General features: G+C 34.9%; 1 protein-coding gene across 1 annotated transcript in view; it reads left to right on the forward strand.

The window, feature by feature from the left end:
• Positions 1–20,401, forward strand: part of LOC107289536 (choline/ethanolaminephosphotransferase 1) — a 32,067-nt gene that overhangs the window by 1,942 nt on the left and 9,724 nt on the right. Inside the window, exons 2-4 of the mRNA XM_015818309.1 lie at positions 1,210–1,611; positions 8,590–8,737; positions 12,411–12,552. Coding sequence (XP_015673795.1) covers positions 1,273–1,611; positions 8,590–8,737; positions 12,411–12,552 — 629 coding nt within the window. The 5' untranslated portion in view covers positions 1,210–1,272. The remainder of the gene's footprint in view (positions 1–1,209; positions 1,612–8,589; positions 8,738–12,410; positions 12,553–20,401) is intronic.

Below are 20,401 nucleotides of genomic sequence, written 5' to 3' on the forward strand. Positions count from 1 at the left end.
ATATTTTAAAAGCATTCCTTAAGAGCTATAAAAGAAAATTTAAATACAGTTTCATTCTCAACAACAAAAACAATTGAAAATAATGTAAAATGAAGTCTGATATTAGAATACAGTAGTTATCATATACTGTCTTGGATGAACAAACATCTCTTCATTTGTTGTCTTAAAACATAACATGAGGGTCAGATATATTTATTTTCTTCAAGAGAGAGGAACATAGTTGAGAAACTACCACTGTGAATCAGACTGTCTGTCTGTAATGCAATTAGAATATTACTCCTTGCTATTCTTTTTATATTAATTTATCAAATAGATTTATTTGAACTGACCAGTTTTTATGAACAATTTTATGAAAATATACTCAGGTTTTAGTGTTGGATATAAGAATAATATAAGTGTTAAATTTAAAATAATTAGCATGGGCCTTGATTCTCTCAATATATGATTGAAAATAAAGGATAGGAAGCATGTATTTGAATGTGTTTTCATTACTAAACTAATCAGTACTAAGATTTACCTTAACTAGTAAAAATCAGTAACAGTACTTTTTGGGATGACTTTCTATAATGTAATTATTTTTCATTTTTATTCTTTATTGTTGGCTGCACAGTCAACCAGAAATTTAGACTGGATTTAGCATTTCTGTTCACTTATTTAGTACTGCCCAAGTACCGTGGATAGAGATATATTGTTGAATAATATTAAACATACTGTTATAGGATGTAAACAATGCTAAGAAAAGCTGCTTTTTGCAATTGACAGATGGTGATTTTATCAATGTCGATGGTGTTCAAGTTATGCTTTAGATATTTTGGAATTGCACCCAAGGCACCCGTTATGCTCATTTAGATTTATATTGTAACTTTTCTCCAGGATCTTAAGGCAGCTTAGTTATGGATATCCTTTCATTTTACTCCCACAACAAACTTGTAAGATTGGTTGGGCTGAAATAAATGTCTCATAATTATCTTTTGACTCTCCATGACTGTTCTTCAGTCTCCTCAGTTACAAGCCTCAAACTGTACACTATTCACTAGACTGTTACATTTATTAAAAAAGAAAGGAATATTAAAATTGATGCAACTATAGCTTAGTTTAATGTATTTACAAATATTCTAGACTTTCAGCTATTGTACTTCTCGCAATTGAACACTTCAGATTTTTACAACATTTTGCCTCTTATATTAAACTAAATACTTTCTCTTCCAGGATCTTATGTTTCTTTACAACAATTAAACTTTGTCAGATATAAACTTTAAAGTGAATAAATCCATGAGTGGGAATCGATCACTGAAGAAACGATGTGGGGAATTGCATCTGGAATCCCCTGCACGCTATGGTCACGTTCCTTCGACAGGATGCACATTGAGCAAATTGTTTCAGTTGCCAACACCGCCTTTATCAAAGCATCAGTTAAAACGATTAGAAGAACACAAATATCAAAGTGCTGGACGGTCCCTACTTGAGCCACTTATGCAAGGTTATTGGGAGTGGTTAGTGCGAAGAGTACCAGCCTGGATTGCCCCTAATCTGATTACAATTGTTGGACTCATAATAAACATCTGCACAACCATAATATTAGTATTTTACTGTCCAACAGCTACTGAACAGGTAAGTTAAGATCTCTCATACTTTTTTGTGACAAGGATTTATTTCTATTAATGGATCACTGTTAATTTTGTTTTGTTAATATTCTGTGAAATTTCAAATTTGTGAGGAGAAAAAGGTTAAACTACTTTGTGTGCAAGATCTTACTAGCTGGATATTATGGGAATTGTAGCCCAATTTATGTGAAAAACATCAATGTAGGGAAAGTGCATCTACAGTTAAAATGTATTACAAAATATTATCCTTTAATTCAGTGTAAATTATGAAATGCACACATTAAAGCAATGTAGAGCTTCAGTAATGTACTGAAATTATCTTGAGGAAAAGGAGGAAGAGCCACAGTTAAGGCAATGATCAGATAAGAGAAATAGCACAAAATAGATTGGGATTTGAGAAAGTATCTCTGACTTGACTCTTCCTATTCCCTTTAGAATAAAAGTAAGGAGGGAAGAGGGAGACACATTAGGAGTTGCAAAATTCTGTGGCTGTAATCCTGTAATAAAAGTAGTTTTGGTATTCATGACTTTGGCATTCAATTCTGGTTTATCTCAAAGGGCTGACATCTTCAGATTTATAAAACAATTGTTTGGAGTGTGTGAGGACATACCTGTTTGTAGCTTCTTAAGGCAGCTGTGTTGTGGTTGGTACTGTGCAGCTGCCACCCAATCTCAGGATAAGATTCAATATTTTTAAAAAGTTCCAGACACTTTTTACATTTATCCCTGCTTGCTATCAATAACTTTTTGCTTCCAATCAAAACTCCCTAATATACTATATATTATATGGCCCAAGTGAATCAGCATTTAGCTAGTTTATGCTGAGATAGTTGTTCTACTGCTTTTATTCATGAACTATATAACAGTTACTAAATAGGGTTCCTAATTAAACCTTTAATGAGAAACAGGAATATCCTATCCTCAGAAAAGATAGTGTGTACCTTAACATCCCTGACTGATGCTTGTGCAGAATTAATTTTGTTAGCATCGCACAGCATTTTGTTTGCGTTGATAGGAACCTGTTTTTTAAAAAATAATCTAACCATATCTTTCATACTGGCTACAGGTGGCTAACTCCTTTGGTTGCTTTTTCTCCAACATTACTTTTTTTAAAAGACTAATTATATTTTCCTGTTTTATCTTTTCAAAAGACTAGATCATTTTTGTAGCTCTACAGTGGATTTTTCAAAATTTTTACCCTCTATGTACAGAGCTGACATTTTATTATTTATGATATTATAATTGGAGGCTAGTATTTAATATCTAATGACTATTGATGAGGATGTTTTAGATAAAAAAATGTTGAATCTTTTAAATTTTTTTTACAATTTTTATAATCCATTCCTCTCCTTACAGACTGTGAGGAGAGAATAACAGAATGGCAACAGTAGCATTTAAAAGAACAGAAACGCAAAAAGAATTTTAAAACAACCTTATGATCATTTTTCCAATGTTAGGCACCCAAAATCAACTAAGAACTTTGGAATTCCAACTTATTTTCCTCCTTACATACTGAGCTCCAGCTTCCATATAAGAAAGTGAATAGAAGCATATTCTTAATGAAGAATCTTTTTTGTGTGTGTGTGGAACATCCCTCCCCCCCCCACCGGCAAATGCATCTGGCCCCCAAATGGGTCTTGTTTAAAGGCTTTGAGCTAGGGTGCTGACATGTTTGATTGCCTTTAATAATTGCTCTCCTCACATTTGTGGCATTTGCATTTTGTTTCAATTGTATTATTTTTTACTATATGGTACCTAAAATTGTTATATATTTGATGGCCATTTCTAAAATAAATATATTATTTCTTTTTTGCTTTACTTCAACAAACTTGCATTCCTCACATCAGAAATTAGCCATTACCTTTGTACCATTATTTGCACATCCTGAAATTTCTGGTTTTTTCATACTTATATGTATTTTTCCTTGATAGAATGCTTACTGTTTGTTTTAGTTTTTTGCCACTTGTGTGTAACTTTCAATTGTACATTCCATTTTTCCTGTTGAACACAACTATCTTAATATTTGAGACATTAATATTCTGATCCATATTCATTGTTGCATCATGCAGTCCATCTGACAATAGCTGCAAATCATTTGAGTTTTTTTACTAAAAATATGGTATCATTATCCTGTATACCAAAACAGATACATTTCTCTATGTAGATAATAGATAGTAAATAATAGATAATATCTCTATTATCATTCCCACAAACATTATTTATACATTTATCTGTAGAAGTAAATATATTAAACAACAGGAATACATTATATATCCTTGATTTTTACCTATCCAGTAGAACCATTTACTAGGTTCTGTTGACATTCAAACTATGTAATTATTATAAAATAAATTTTATTGTTGGCAAAACATGATAGATATTTTAAGATAGAAACAATTGACTTGGCTATGAAAAATATAGGTGGTAAAAAGAATATTTTACCAAGAATTTCTATTTCAATAATTTCAATAACAATTGAAGATAAAGTGCTAAATAAATGGTAGAGACAATCAATTAACTTTGTTAACAATAACAAAGACTGAAGGTTTTACTTAAGATTTTGCAAGACACAAAAACATTAGGAAGACATGATGCCAAATGTCAAACTATATTAAGTCAGATATCGCACTTGGATTATAGATTGGATCATACTCTCTGTTACTAGGTTAAATCTCTTGTAAAAGGGATCCCAGAGGTTTGTACAACTAGCTTTAATTGAATATAAACAGAAATACACACTCTATGAGATTATTCAATTACAAACAGAATATTTAAAGTATCGGATACACACAGAGAAAGAGAAAGCCATTTATTTTCAGGAGAACATGTAGAAAAATTTGAAAATATAAATGTAGATTGCAATCCTGTTTTTTAATAAAACAAAGGTGACAACTTTATCCTATCCTTGAAATGAGCAGACCTTCATTAGTACAATACAGTTTGTTCTCGTTTAGCAACTATAATTGAGATTGACAGCTTTACTGCTAAGTGACAGTGTTGTTAAGTGAGAAATCATGTGATTCCAACTGTGCTTCTGATTTTACTTTAGCTTTCCTTTTTCCCTACTCTCCCCACCCTTTGGAATGCTCACCCTGGCGCTGGGATAATTAACAAGAAGGAAATTAATGTTTCTGTTTACATTCATTGTAGAGGAAGGTAAGCAGGCTCACAATGGGAGGAATATGCTTGCTAGTTTGCCTAGTGCACCGAGATGCTTAGGAGGCAAACAAAAAGCTGAAGGTATGAAAGCGAATAAAGTTTCGGCAGGTACAGGCAGCAGCTGCAAATTGGCTAATTAAGGTCCCAGAGCTGAGCTTGTTAACTTGAAGTTATCACATTTTGGAAAGTGCTGTGTTGTGGAGAAAGGCTCAGGAAAAGATTCCTTATTTAGGCAATCTCTCTACCCTCTGTGGGTAGGGTAAGGTTAGGGAAAAATGGGTCAGGCACAGCTTAATGTGTGCTAAGTGTAATGGTGATTGAGAAAGAGATGCTGAAAGGCCATAAATGTGGGCATTGGTTGCAAAGTTATCTTTTTCATCACTATTGTAACTTGGAAGAGTTGCTGCCCGAGGCAGTTGCTAAGCGAGATCTACCTGTATCTTCAAATAAAGAGCATAGTTCAAAAGGAGTTTTAAAATCAAGATGGAATGCTCAGAGACTTGCATGTATGCTGAAAAAAAATATAACACAGCACCCAGAACATCTTTTGAGGCTTATTTACAAATTGTCACTGAAATGTGATTCAGAAACCAAATATGTTTAAATATTTTACATTCAAATGCTTGCAGCATTTCAACAGAAAAATTGATATGCAACAATGGGAATATCAATGGAAGACAAATACTAAATATATCGCAAATATAGTGAACTGTAGAGTACACTTGTAGCCCAATGTGCTTAGCTCAGGATGTGATGATGATGATGATTGTAAATATTACATTCAGAGAAAACTGGCGTTAAGATATTTTATCTTTGGTATATTGTTCAGTGCTGATAATCCAATTTCAAAAATTGCTAATAATGCAATAATCAAATTGGATCATTTTCTCATACTTGCTGTAATGTTGGAATCCTGGATGATGATTTGTTACAGAATGAAACAGATCTTAAAGGTTAATTTTCTTTCCTGTCAGCTGTTTTTCTGCCAGACATCAAACTGTATATTCTTACAAAGTACAGAATGAGCTTTGATTATGATAACAAGTGCCAGCATACCATATGCATCATAATTCCTCCTTTAGATGAAGGACAAATTAACTTGTGCAGACATGCATCAATGTCAGAAACAAGTCCAATACAGAATTTAATTTAATTTGGAAACTGTTTATGGATTATGATTCTCCACATGGATTTGTACCCCAACCACAGTTTGCTTTCTGTTAAGGTTTTAAAATTTTAGATCTTCTCTGATTTAATGCAGTAAAGATACACTTTCTCAGATTAGAAAACAAACATACTACTTTTTTTATCAATAGTTCTTATATTTGTTATTTTATTGATTTTTGAATATCGATTTAATTTTAATACTAGAAGAGCTACATTGATTAAAATCACCTTTACATTTTACCATGCACACAAAAACACACACACACAAAAAAACCAGAGAGAGATAATGTAAATATAAACATAAGAGGGCAAAAAGATTTATGTGTATTTTTAATAAGGTTTAAATGAAATGGGAGAAAAAAGTAAAGGTGGTAGACTATAATTGGAAATGATACTTTAAAGCAAAGTTTCACTGAAGTGTTATACAAAATTGAATGAATTTTGTCTTTCTAAGGGGCTATAAAATATATTTTAATCTTTTCCCTTAAGCTAAGTTGCATGATGTTCTTTTTGACTCTTGTTCCTTCCTCCACCATTAGCAATAAAATCTCAGGTCCAAAAGATTTTTGCCAGTGGCAGCTAAATTCACATAGGCAGATTCTGGAAGCTTTTATGAATCAAGAACTCTGTTATATGAATATGCATAAATATATCAGGTAAACAGATTTATCTTTGTGATTATAGAACTCACTAAAAGGCAGAAACTTTGTTATGAGCAAAAAAGGAACAAGACACTATTTTTTTAAAAAAGGAAAGTCTTAATCATGGAGCAGTTCAGTATCTTTGAAATTTAGTTTTAATCTTAGACGGGCTATGAAAAATATATTTAGGTTTCAGATTTGATCAAATTCAGTTCTGAAAATCCCATTTTTATTATTGTATCCTTAATTTGGCCACAGATGCACAATTTATATGCTTGGCACATTTAGTACTCTTAATTGAAATACAACAGGGAGGAATCCTCCCCCTTGCCCCCATTTCTATTTGATTGTTAACTTTTCTGATGCTATATCCTTACCGAAAACAATCAGATAGGAGAACTAATGAAACAAATACAGAAAAATAATTTTATGAATAAGTATAGTATATAATAATAACATTTTATGTAGTTGATTCATTTAAAAAAATGAAAGACAGTCTAATCCTGAGCAGTTTAAAAGCTTGAAGGATATGGTCTTTAAATCTTTTATTATGAACTTTAAGACTAGGAGAGTTATAATGCAAACATATGCATGGTAACACAAAAATATATTCCACTGAAAGTGAGGTTATTCTGAGTATTAGAACTGTAGCCTATATGCACAATAGTTCCTGCCCTACTAAATAGTTTGGCTAACATAATTTATATTTAAAATAAGAATGCCATTTCACCATATTAAAGATTAAAAGGATGCTGTGCCATCAAGAAGTGACCTTTTATTATCCAGCTATAGAATAAGATGGAAATCAGGAAAAAGAATCAAGGCTGCCTTCAAATTTTGAAGGCTATTTCTGATTCTCCTGGATTTATTATATTTATTATTCAGAAATAGAAATAAATATATTGGCTGTCATTGCTGAATATTCTTAAATAACCTCTGGCTCACGTTAAGGACTGAGCTTTAACTTTGGAACAAACCATAGTGGCTGGATTCATATATATATAATGCTATGCTATTGGCTAGTTTACAAATTACAGTGGCTGGTTTCACTGTAAATGGTGTCATTTAGTAAATAGTGTCAGTTATTTAGCACATGTAACACCAATAGCCCCTGAGCTGCATTGGTTATTGGTGTCTTGCGGATGCACTTCATGGTGTTGGTTGCTACCTTTAAAGACTTTCATGGCTTGGGACCAGTTTACTTGAAGGATCATTTTTCCCCCAGTTCTTTCCACTGTCCAATCTGGTCCAGCAGGATAGATATACTCTGGGTCCTGTTAGCCAGAGAAGATTAGTTGGTGGGGTGCAGGAGGTATGTTTTTTCTGTCATAATGCCCACTATATAGAAAATGCTTCCTCTGAAGATTAGCCCAGACCCTGCTGACCTTTCATAAGGCCCTAAAGAGCTTGATATGTGCTCGGGTGCATGGCCCCGAGTATTGAAGGGTCCTGTCTCCTGATTGTGTTAATCACCATGGATTGTAACATTCTCGTTAGCTGCTTTTTAATTTCTGTACTATAACGGAATTCATTTTTAATTTATTCATGGTATAGAGCAGGCATGTCAAACTCGCGATGTCACATGACATCGTGCGACGTATAGCGACTTTTTCCCATTGCCGGCAATGGGGTCAGCGCAGTTTCGGTGTGACGCATCCGGCCCGCAGGCCAGCAGTTTGACCTACAGTCACTTATTAAGATGATAGCCATACAAATTAAATAAATAAGCTGAAACAAAACAATCTAATATTGTGCATGTTCACCAAACGTGCAATAATCCTTTAAGTTACAAAACTTGCAGGTGGTTTAGGTTTAATCTTAGTACTCTTTGCTATAATACCCTTTGTGTATGCAAGAAACTTCAGAACTGGATATGAATAAAAGAGGGAATATTATTTGCATTTCTTCATAACTAATCATGCAGTAGAATAGATTGTCACTATATGAGAATCATGCCTGATTTAAGACCTGCACATTTATTTACATGTTGCTGCTTTTTTACATACATTCTCTTTTAGGCACCTCCTTGGGCATATATTGCATGTGCTTGTGGCCTTTTCATCTATCAGTCTTTGGATGCAATAGATGGGAAACAGGCAAGAAGAACCAATAGTAGTAGTCCTCTGGGAGAACTATTTGACCATGGCTGTGATTCATTGTCCACAGGTACTGCACTAGATAATGGTCTGTTAAGTAATTTATGAGGACTAGAAATTTCTAAAATCTTTTGATGCTCTAATAAGATGAGAATAATTTACCTTGGTTGTATAATTTTCATGCCACAGGTCAGAACTTTGGTAATATATTTTACAAAGGTTCTACATTTGATTAGTTTCATATTAGTAGGCTGTAGCCTCTGGTTGACTTTGTTTGGTAAACACAGTTTGGCTGGTTAGTACTTCCATAGAGAACTCTCCATGGAATGCTAGAGTTACAGATTAGGCTGGAGAATCACAAAATTATCCTGCAATAAGACAGTGACAGACTATATACCCACCAGACGTCAAACTCAATGCAAGGGAATCCCTTTTTTTCCATCCTAAGTAGTTTAAATCTTAGTTTAAGACTGAATGCTTGAAATACTTGTTTGAATATTTAAATTTCCTTAAAAGTTAAATTTCCTTAAAACCATTTCCAAAATTCTATAAAGAGAAAGAACAGCTGAACCAAAATTAAAATACTTGCAGACCACGTGCTTTCAGTGGCTCTCTTTCTCTTTTATCAATTTTCTGTATATGTCATGGACATATAAAACATGTTCTGATGCCCCTCTAAATTGCAGCCCTGGAGCCTTATGGCATAACCTAAGAAGTTTTCTGGTGAACCAAAACTAAAGTTATAGAAATCATATGGATTTTGGAGGAGGGGGCTTGCTACAGAATTTGCTTATATGTGGATGTGTTCAGGTGTGCCTGCGCGCACATATGGATATGTGTCCATGCAGATTTTGTGACAGACTCACCTTTGTTCTATTTATGTCTATTTTTGATCAGATAATTTCTTTGCTCCCAGAGCTCAGATGCATCTCCAAACTGTAACTCAAGAATAGAATAGTTCATTGCATTTCACCCAAAGCAATCATCATAGTGCACCCCTATTGTGATTTATGTACTAAATCATGAAGAAGTGGTTCAAATACAATTTTTTCTTTTCTGTTTGGACCATTTTGTCATTGTTGTTAGACATTCAGACTGACATAAAAATGGAATGCACTGTTGATAAGCCAGGAATTAAATTCTTACTAAAGATTATTTATCTTTTCTTGCCACTGTATTAAGCTACTGTTAAGCTATCCCTACTAAATAAAGTGATGAGAGCCAATTTATCATAGTGATTAAAGGCATGACACTGTGAATCCTAGTCCTGCTGTAGGCATAAAGCCAGCCGGATGATTTTGGGCCAGGCATTCACTCTCAGCCCTAGGATCAAAGCAATGGCAAATCATTTCTGAAAATGTTGCCAAGAAAACTGTGGATTTGTACAAGAAATTGCCAGCTGTCAAGATTGACTCCAAATCTCTCTCTCTCTCTCTCTCTCTCTCTCTCTCTCTCTCTCTCTCTCTCTCACACACACACACACACACACACACACACACACACACACACACCTTTTGTAAAAACTGCTTATACCAAACTACAAAGAGTATTCTAAAATCATCCTGTTGTAATATTTGCTTTAATGGTTCTGCCCAATTTAATTGTATGCTTTGCTGCACTCTACTCTGATAGGAAAGAAATAGGCAAAGGCCTTTATCTGTGTATCTTAGTAAGAATGCTGTTGTAGCTACTGCAGCATAAGCTGCTGTTTGTCTAGGAATAAATTATAACAAATTACATAGTTGATATTTTTGTGTGGTATTGTACATTTAATATTTTCTCCTGCCTTTCTATGATCTCTTGTCAAATTGGACTGGTATTTGTTTTTGGGTTGTGCTTTTAGTAGAGATTAACTGTTAATAATATAACCAGCAAAACTGCTGAAAGGTCACAATTATTGTGAATATTTATAAATATTATAAAGTACTCCAAGGAGGATGCATGGTACTTGAAAATATTGCACATTAGCATCCTTTTAGAATGCTTGCTGCCAATGGCTAGACCGTACCTTTCCTAATTAGATTGCACATATGTTCAAAATTCTGCAATATTTTCTATAATTATAAAAAAATAAGAGTAAAAACTTTTCTCTAGCTTATTATAGAAAACAGTGTATAACTGTTTCAAAGAGTAGTACAACTGCGTGATCTAATTCTTGTTTTCTATTTGGAATCATGTTACTGAATTATGAAAATGAACCAAATAAACTTTTTTTCTTTTATCATTCAGACCACATTCCCCACTATAGAATTATCAAGTGGGGAATATAGAGAAAGTTCTCATTCAATATTAAGATTAAAAGGAGATAAAATTCAGTTCAAATAAGATATTTGAAACTAGGCTTGATTTGAACCAAACTGATTTTAAAAAGAATCATGCACTATATTTGGAAAGATCCAAACTCTTGCAGCTAGCTTACTTTTATGACTGAAAGGAACAAAATAACAGTGATAGTAGACCATTCAGAAATATTAACTCCTGACATATAGTTTCAAGGGTTTCACTACAATAAATTTTTGCTATATTGCCCTGTGCCTCTAATGAGGTGAGAGTTGTCTAACAACACATCTATAGAGAAACTATAATAAATTAATACACTGTTGTTGTTTTTTAAAAAAAAAACCTTTCCAATGCTAATTAAAAATAAATTCTTACTACTAACGAACAGTTCTAGACTCCTTCACCACTTATATTTCTGGAATGGCAATCTCTGGAATTGGCATGGCTTATTAGTTAGCTATTCACCTTACTATCAGAAGGCCCATTCAGTCTCCACCCCTCCCAGACATCTTTCACTATATGGAAGGAAAGCTGCACAGTACTTCTATAAACAGAAAGCATAGTAAATCCATAACATCTTTAAATCTCCTAATAAGTTTAAGGGTACCTCATTCACCTCAAACTGCTTTAGAAATGTGATTACTATTCAGACTGAATACTTCAAAGTTTTGGATGGCGCTGGGTCTAGGATAACAAAGGCAGATGTTGAAATTTATTTCCTGTAAATAGTCAAATATTGCTAATGGTATAATTTTATGCATGTCTGGGAAGAACACTTATTAAATTGAATATTAATAGATTTTATCCCCATTATTTATTTATCTTTACATTTATGTAAACACAAACACATTCATACATGCATATAAAACTCAAGGTGGCAAACATATCTAATGCTCCTACCTCTTATTTTTCCCACAACAGCAACCCTATGAGATGGATTAAGCTGAGAGAGAATAACAGCCCAAAATCACCCAGTTGGCTTTCATGCTTAAGGGAGGCCTAGAAGTTACAGACTCTGGTTTCTAGGCCAGCCCCTTAACCACTAGAACAGACTGTTTGCCAAAATGTGCTTTTACACAATTAAATTTTTAATGTGAGTGAATTCACATGCAACTCAGCATCTAGTATCGTTCCCAATGTAGTTAATTAAGAGGTGTTGCCATGTATACTTTTTGTGTTTATTCACAATGTCATTATGCTAGCACAAAATATTAACCATTTGTGGAAATCTTATTTTTAATCTTGCACAAGTGTAAAATATAATTGATAGCACTTACAAAAGTTGGAGGCAATTCTGTATGCCTTTTGAAGGAAATGTTTGTTGTAAATTTTATACTTTCCCAAATCCATCAGAAATATAAGTGAGGCCTATTTACATATTAGAAGTTATTAAGCAGCCATAATGATCTATTAGCGAATATGTGCATTTTCTACCCCTTAGTTTTAATTTATTTTATCTTCAGTCTTCGTAGTTTTGGGAACGTGTATCGCTGTGCAGCTGGGGACAAATCCTGACTGGATGTTTTTCTGCTGTTTTGCTGGGACATTCATGTTTTACTGTGCACACTGGCAGACATATGTCTCTGGAACAATGCGCTTTGGAATGTAAGTAATGTAGCTGAGAGAAATATTTTGCCATCTTATCTATCTTTTTACAGTTGTAAAATGAAACCTGATATAAACAGTGTTAATTGTTTAAATCTGTTGTTTAAATTCAGTGCTAGCTAGATACAATAACAACTGATTTTGCATATTGTAAAAAAATATATTAAATAACACCTTTCCATCCTTGACTGATAAAGTCTGTTGCACTATGGCAGTGATGGCGAACCTTTTGGAGACCGAGTGCCCAAACTGCAACCCAAAACCCACTTATGCATCGTCCGGTGCTGGGTGGGTGTGGCCCATTGGGTGGGTGTGGCCCATTGGGTGGGCGTGGCTGCAGTGGTAATGGCAGACTGGGTGGTACAAAAAAGTTCAATCAGTCAATTCCAACTTTGCAAGATCTTTTTTTTTTTCTCACGAGAAGTTGAAATTGACTGATTGAACCTTTCTTTTTTTTTTTGCACACGGCGGCAGAGACCTAAAGTGAAAAGGTTTTATAAAACCCAGCTGAAGGCCTAGGACTGGAGCGACGGCGCGCGTGCCCACAGAAAGGGCTCTGAGTGCCGCCTCTGGCACCCGTGCCATAGGTTCGCCACCACTGCACTATGGAATTAACAGTATCTGTCGTATTATGAATAATTAATTAGGTCATGATGTGTGAAAGTCAGATCAGGATTTCTTTTTTCAAAAGCTACAAAATCACTGCTTGGCTGCATTGGTTCATGCTGCTAATTGTATAACTTTTTCATCCCAAAGGTAAGACTACTAGTTTAGAAATAGTGTTTATACACTTTGTCTCTCATCTCTTGGTTGCAAGGCTAAAAAGCATTGGGTACACAAATGATGCAAAACTATATATATATTGCAATTTGTTTCGTGTCAATTTAGTCTGTATGAATCCAGCCACTGTTGTTTTTTAAAGGATAGTTTTATATTTTAATAATTATCAACAACCCACAGTTTATCAAGCAGTGGTGGCAGTGTGTGAACCAGCATTAAGATCATGGTTAACAAATTCCTAAAATACAAGACTTCTCAAATTCAGTTTAGAGCATTATAAGTAATAAGGTAAAAGAAGCCTATATTCAAATGTATGGCCTTTATATGATCCTCTTCACTTTCTGAAGCAGTAAACTTCAATTGATTTCATGTGAGGTTTGAGTTTTGGGGGAAAATAAATCTTACATATTCACTATGATCAACAGATTTTTACAGTTTGAAAATTGTTTTCTAAGATACAAAATGCTTCTTCATTAAATTAAGAGACAGCAAGATCGTGCAGATTTCATGCAAGATCATGCTGATTTCATGCAAATTTCACAACTTCATTATTTAAGTGTGTACTAGTAAATATAAATTAAATGAAATATCTTCATAGATTTTTCTTGTGATTTATTGAAAAATATTTTTTTTATTTATTTATTTATTTATATCCCACATTTTTAAAAATAAATAACTCAAGGTGGCAAACATACTTTCCTCCTATTTTCTCTACATCAACAACCCTATGATGTAAGTTAGGCTGAGAGAGAGTCACTGGCCCAAAGTCAGCCAGCTGCTTTTTCATTATCTAAGGTGGGATTAGAATTCACAGTTTCTGGTTTCTAGCCTGGTGCCTTAACTAAGTCTAAAACAAATATTTAAAGAATCTGATGTGACTAAAACTTTACATCTTTGTTTTAGACATATGATTGGCTACCTAAGTGTAAAATGTACTATTTTTTAAAGTAATAAAATAATAAAACTAAAATGTTGCCATTAAAATACATATTCCATCTCAAAGTACTTTATAACCTATTACTGTATTTTCTGTTCAGATATGATTTTACATGAGTATAACAGAGATGGTCATAACAGAGAAATTAAATTAAAAAAAAATTTCATTCATAGAGGTGATCATTTCTAATCATTTCTGGTCTCTGTAACCCAAGTTTGGAATTACTGCTATAGATTATCTAAAGCAGAGGTGTCAAACTCGCAACATCACATGATGTGTTGCGACGTATCGTGACTTTTTTGCCATTGCCAGCAATGGGCGTGGTTTCGCTATGATGCATCCGGCCCACGGGCCAGCAGTTTGACACCCCTGATCTAGGATTGCATGAGGCTAATACAAAGTTGGCCTTAAAAATTTAAATTGGATTTGTGTGAGATTAGTTTAGCAACTGTTAAAGGAATTATATATTGCTTTCAAAATATTTCTAGTCTCCCTCTTTTAAATTACTGATTGTAATTCACGACACTCAGGAATTTTGCAGTGGAGTTCAGCTAATGGGGATTGCATACCATACAATTGTTCTCTTTTTAATTTTAACCTTGTAATTTTTTTTAAAGATTTCCTATGATTTTGAACCCATTTCTTCTTGAGTAAAAATTTGCAGTCATGGAACTTTCAAACTGAAATGGTTTCCCCCCTCACTCTTAGATTTGATGTTACTGAGTCTGAAGTCTGTATTATAATAATTCACCTTCTAACAGGAACTCTTGGATCTGAATTTTGGAATGACACGGTAAATGATAAAAATTGGTTTTGCCTGGGAAGCAATGATGAAAATTCTATGGAAGCAGCCCTTTTTTGTCATGCACATTAAAACTGAAAAAGGCAATTATTTTACTAATTATATTTTCCAGACATTTGTTTCAATATGAGATGATATATAATATCTGAATAGAAGACACAAATTCAGTCACAAGTTTCCCTTCTGCCCTTATTCTAAAAACTTGTTTTCTTACTGATTGTTATAAAACATACAGAACTGACATAATCCCTTCAAGAAAAAAATGTTGGACCGTGGGAGCAACTCATTATGTACAGTCAGAATTAATTTTATTCTTCTTTTATTAGAAACCTTTCCACCAGGAAAAAGAATTGTGTGAATAGCTACTTGGAAATATATACTCACTCTTTGCTTAGCTACTACCTTGATTTATGACCATTCACAAATATGATGTTTATTAAAAAAATCATTTTCTAACCCACTTGTGTATATTTGTGATCAAATTTTGTGCACCTGACACCACACACTGGAGTAATCTTCACAGCAACTCTCTCCCTATTTCAGTTGCATGGTTCACTTAGCGACCATTTTGCTTAATGACTTGTTCATTGGAACAGAACGTGGTCGCTAAATGAGGAATGGGCATATTTATGTTCATATAAATATTCTGATTCATCCTTTGTAGTTCCTTAACCTCAAGCTTCAGAAAGATTCTACAGTCTCCTTTCTAACATGTATAACAGATAATTATCTTCTAAGTTAAAATTCTGTCATCCAACTCTCCTTTCTAAAATAGAGGGAATAAATATTTGAACTTTTAGTTGTGCTAATTTTTCTGTTCTTTTGTGATGTCCATCACAAAAATGGTTTTTAACAGTGCTAATGGGACATGCTGATATAAATATAATTTTATGTAAGCAAATATATTTATTCCTTGAATTCATTTCTTTCCGACTGATGGATGCAAATGATTCCAGAGTGAACTGGGGAATATCCCGGGGCCTTGTTGCATGGTTCTGCCAAAGCTCTGATTTCATCCTGGAACCAAAGGGCAACCAAGGTTTTGAATAGAATTGTGCCCATGTGGCCTCTCTTGACCCTTCGCTCCCAACACTCTCCATGGTTCACAGAAGAGCTGCAGGTTTTGAAAAGGGCTAAGAGACTAGTAGAACACCTCTGGAGGAAAACAAGGTATGAATCCGATTGTACACAACTTAGAGCTGCTATTAAAGCCTACCTCATGGCAGTAAGAGTGGCAAAACTACATTATTTCTTGCTCTTATTGCATCTGCAGAGTGTTGTCCAATGACCCTATTCAGAATAACCAGTCCCTCTAGGAACAAGGGGGTTCGGGTAATCATTTTCAGGGCTGTGCAGAGGAATTTATGGATCACTTAATGGACAAAGTCATTTGGATTCATTCCCAATTGGAACCCATATGTGGTGAAGGTCCATTACAGATGCCTGGGGAAAGGTCTTGCCCAGTTATCTGGGAGCAGTTTGTTACTGTTGGACCTGATGAATGGACAGGGTCCTTGATGCTGTCAGTGCAAGTTAGATCCCTATCCTTCCTGGCTGGTGAAAGCCTTCTGAATGGTGACAAGCAAGCTATGAATAAATTCCTCACTGCAGCAGAGGATGTTTCTGAGACTTTTCGTGGAGGCCTTAGTTCACCCTCTCCTGAAAAAAAATCACTTGATCCTGTCAAGAGACAATTTCTATCCAGTCTCCCAACTTTCCTTTTTCGGGAAGATGATAGAAAAGATGGTTGTATGAAAATTTCAGAGGGTCCTGGATGAAGCAGATTTTCTGGACCCCTTCCAGTCAGGATTCAGGTCCAGTTATGAGACAGAAACAGCATTGGTCACACTTGTTGATGATCTTTGGTGAGAGTAGGATAGGGATAGTGCATGCATCCTTGTCTCCTTGACCTTTTAGCAGCCTTGGATACCACTGACCATGGTATCCTTTGGAGCTGACTATGGCCTTTGGGGCTGGGCAGCGCAGTTTGCCCTGGTTTTGATTCCCCAGAATCGATTTCCAATCGGAGTTGATGGGCAGTGAGCGGGCTAGTCCACAGCTGCTGCTTTGTGGTGTCCCACAGGTTTCAGTACTTTCTCTACTCCTATTTAACATCATGAGATCATCCACCATCATGGATAAGGTACCATCAGTAAGCTGATGATACTCAACTCATCTCCATCCAGGGTGACACATGTGATGCTATCACTGCCCTCTTGCAGTGCTTGGAGGCTATGGAGATCTAGATGGGGGAAAATAACTTTGGCTGTACTTGATAAGACTGAGTGCATGGCACTCTGGATTCCAGGACTTTAATATATTTAGTTCTGGATGGGATTGCACCACTGCAGACTGACCTGGTGCTCAATTTGGGGGGTCTCCTGGACTCACAACTCCTGCTGAATGAGGAGGTAGTAATTGTGGCTAGGAGAGCCTTTGTGCAACCTCATACTGTATACCACTTGCACCCTTTCCTGGATTGGGAGTCCCTGCACTCAGTCACTCAAGCCCTGGTTATCTCTGATTTGGACTATTGAAACATGTTCTACATTGGTCTACCCTTGAAGAGTATCCAGAAGCTTCTGCTGGTGCGTTCTTTGGAACCCAGGGTGGCCCACATTACACTACTGTTCCATGAGCTGCACTGGTTGCTGGTTTGCTTCTGGGTCCAATTCAAAGTGTTGGTTATCATCTTTAAAGCCCTTCATTGCATAGGTCCAGGTTATCTGAGGAACTAGCTCATCCCAATGGGATTAGTTCGCCCCACCTGCGCTGGCAGAAGAGGCATGCTGCAGATCCCATTGGTCAAGGAATTTCAGCTGGTGGGGTCCAGAGAAGAGCCTTTTCTGCTGGGGCACCCACCCTCTGGAACATTGTACCCAATCTAAGGTGAGATCTTCACTCTCCCTTCTGGCCTTCCAAAAAGGCTTGAAGACCTGGTTCTACCAGCTGACAAAGGGCGCCAGTGAGGGAGTGGCATCTTGGAGGTGGTTAATGGATTAGTCAGATCTCATCTCTTTCTCCTGCACACTTTGCTCCCTTCCTCTCCATCTTGATTAATTGAATTTTAAATGTATGGTTCTTATTTATTGTTTTAATTGGTTATGTTGTATTTTAATTGTGTGACTGTTGCTTTGACAAGATGGGTGGGTATAGAAGTTTAATAAAGAAATAAATTTCTAATAATATTGGTTTTGAAAAGGAAAACTTCAAACAGAAGGAGTTTTCAAATTCCTTGGTATATTGACATTAGAAATGTTAATCCTTTTAATAACAGATTAAAATTAGATATTTGCAATAGCTGCAGTTCAGATATGATTTTTTGTAGTGCAAAATATAAATGAGAGCTTGTATATTTGGGGAAAAAGAATTCAAATAAATCTTGCAGACTATCATACAGACACTTACTTATTGTTCCTAATCTATATTATAGAAGGAAATAGCAATATACATATGACATAACAAAATGTGGATCACTGGTGAGAGGAATATGGGACACAAATCAAGGTGAAGTATTGTAGAGCATAGCTTGAGGCCTGCATGGAATTCCTCAATTCTTTTGTGACTCAAAAGGTAGCTAAAGTATTAAAAAAAGACTTTCAAAATGGTCTACTAGCACCATTATTAATCTTAATACTCAAAGTATTCAAAATATTGATATAAATTAAAACCATATTATCATAGTAGGGTAACATAAATTACCACCCCCTTTACAGTTTACGATTTTCGTCAAACGATTCCGGGTGTCGAGTTTACGTTAACTCCGTCACTCAAAACATCAAACTTTTTCAACATTTTGAATATATTATCCAGTGCAATCAACAACATCTTAAATATTTTTCTCAAATTCTAAGGCCACAGTCTATGGGACAGCTATCACATTTTTGCTGTCAAAATGTCATGTGCGATAGAATCACCTTTATCTTCCCAGATTTTTTTAAATAGGCAAATGTGAACTGTGAACACTGGATAAATTAGGTGCCTAGGATGAAACATATGGAACTTGGCACTGCATTAAAACAGCCAAGACAGTTTACAGAACGTTTAAAATGAACAAGGAAGGAAGACACCCAAACGGAGGCAAAGTGAAATCATCAACATACGTTATATAAGATTAAGGGGTAATACATATCTTTCTTCCCACACCCTGGTATACATATTTATGTGGCCCAAATTAATTTTATCTATTAAAACATAAATGAACCCAGTCATACTTGAAGCAAATGCCATTACGTCTTTAGTATTTTATTACCAGTTACTATTTCTTATATTGATTGATTGATTGATTGATTGATTGATTGATTGATTGATTGAAATTTATATGGCTTTCCAACTCACTCTTAGAGATTTTGGGCCATTAGAAAAACACCAGCAGATATGTTTACCTACTGCCTATATGATGTTTCCATTTTGGACATGAGAGTATTTTTTGACAGAACGGTATCTCAGTGACCAAGCTAAGGTTTGGAAATATTGTAGTTGTTACCTAATTATCAAAAGTCACATATTTGGTGTATAAATTGATGGAAAATGAAGGTGTTTGTTTCTGAAACAATAATTGAATATTAATGGATAATTCCCAAAGAATCCATATTACTCACCATATCATAAAATAGACATTGTGCTACTAGTGGTCAAATATCAAATACATTTTTCAGAAATTAACTGCACATTTAAATATTTGCTTTCCATTGTTTACATATGAAATGGTTTACATTATGTTAAGTACAATAATATTTTCCTGTGTAGTTGGACTTTGGGGGCTTGAAATATTATAGAAAGTGCAAGATATCTTTTTGTTTGTGTATGTCAAGATGTGCATTTTATCTTTACATTTATTTTTTTTAAACATCACTGGTTTTTCTTCTGAGAAATGAGTATTTTGTTGAGAGGAAGAAATGTGGTTTGTCATTTGCATATCAAAGCCTTATCTTTGCCTTAAGCTCATGAAGAACTTGGAGATTAAAGGAGGATGGCAGCCAAGAAGAATGGCATGTTTGGAATAAAAAAAAAATAAGAAAGCAAAAATTAGCCTGAAGAGAGATGCCTTTGTGGTTTCCCTTGCCTTGAATTTCTATGAATGGGCAAAAGCATAGGTGGGCACTTATTGCCCTGGACTGCATGCAACCCCAATACTTTTCATATATACCCAGGCTTTCTTCAAAAGTTGTCAATAAATTGTAATTTAAGATTATACATCTCTGTAATATTCAAGTTAACTATACAAGTAGTCCTCAACTTACAACCGTTCATTTAGTGATCGTTCAGATGGCACTGAAAAAAATAACTTACGACTGGTTTTCTCACAACTGTTGCAGCATCCCCATGAT

The sequence above is a fragment of the Protobothrops mucrosquamatus genome, unplaced genomic scaffold (assembly GCF_001527695.2).
Source record: "Protobothrops mucrosquamatus isolate PMUCROS unplaced genomic scaffold, P.Mucros_1.0 scaffold712, whole genome shotgun sequence".
Lineage (NCBI taxonomy): Eukaryota > Metazoa > Chordata > Lepidosauria > Squamata > Viperidae > Protobothrops > Protobothrops mucrosquamatus.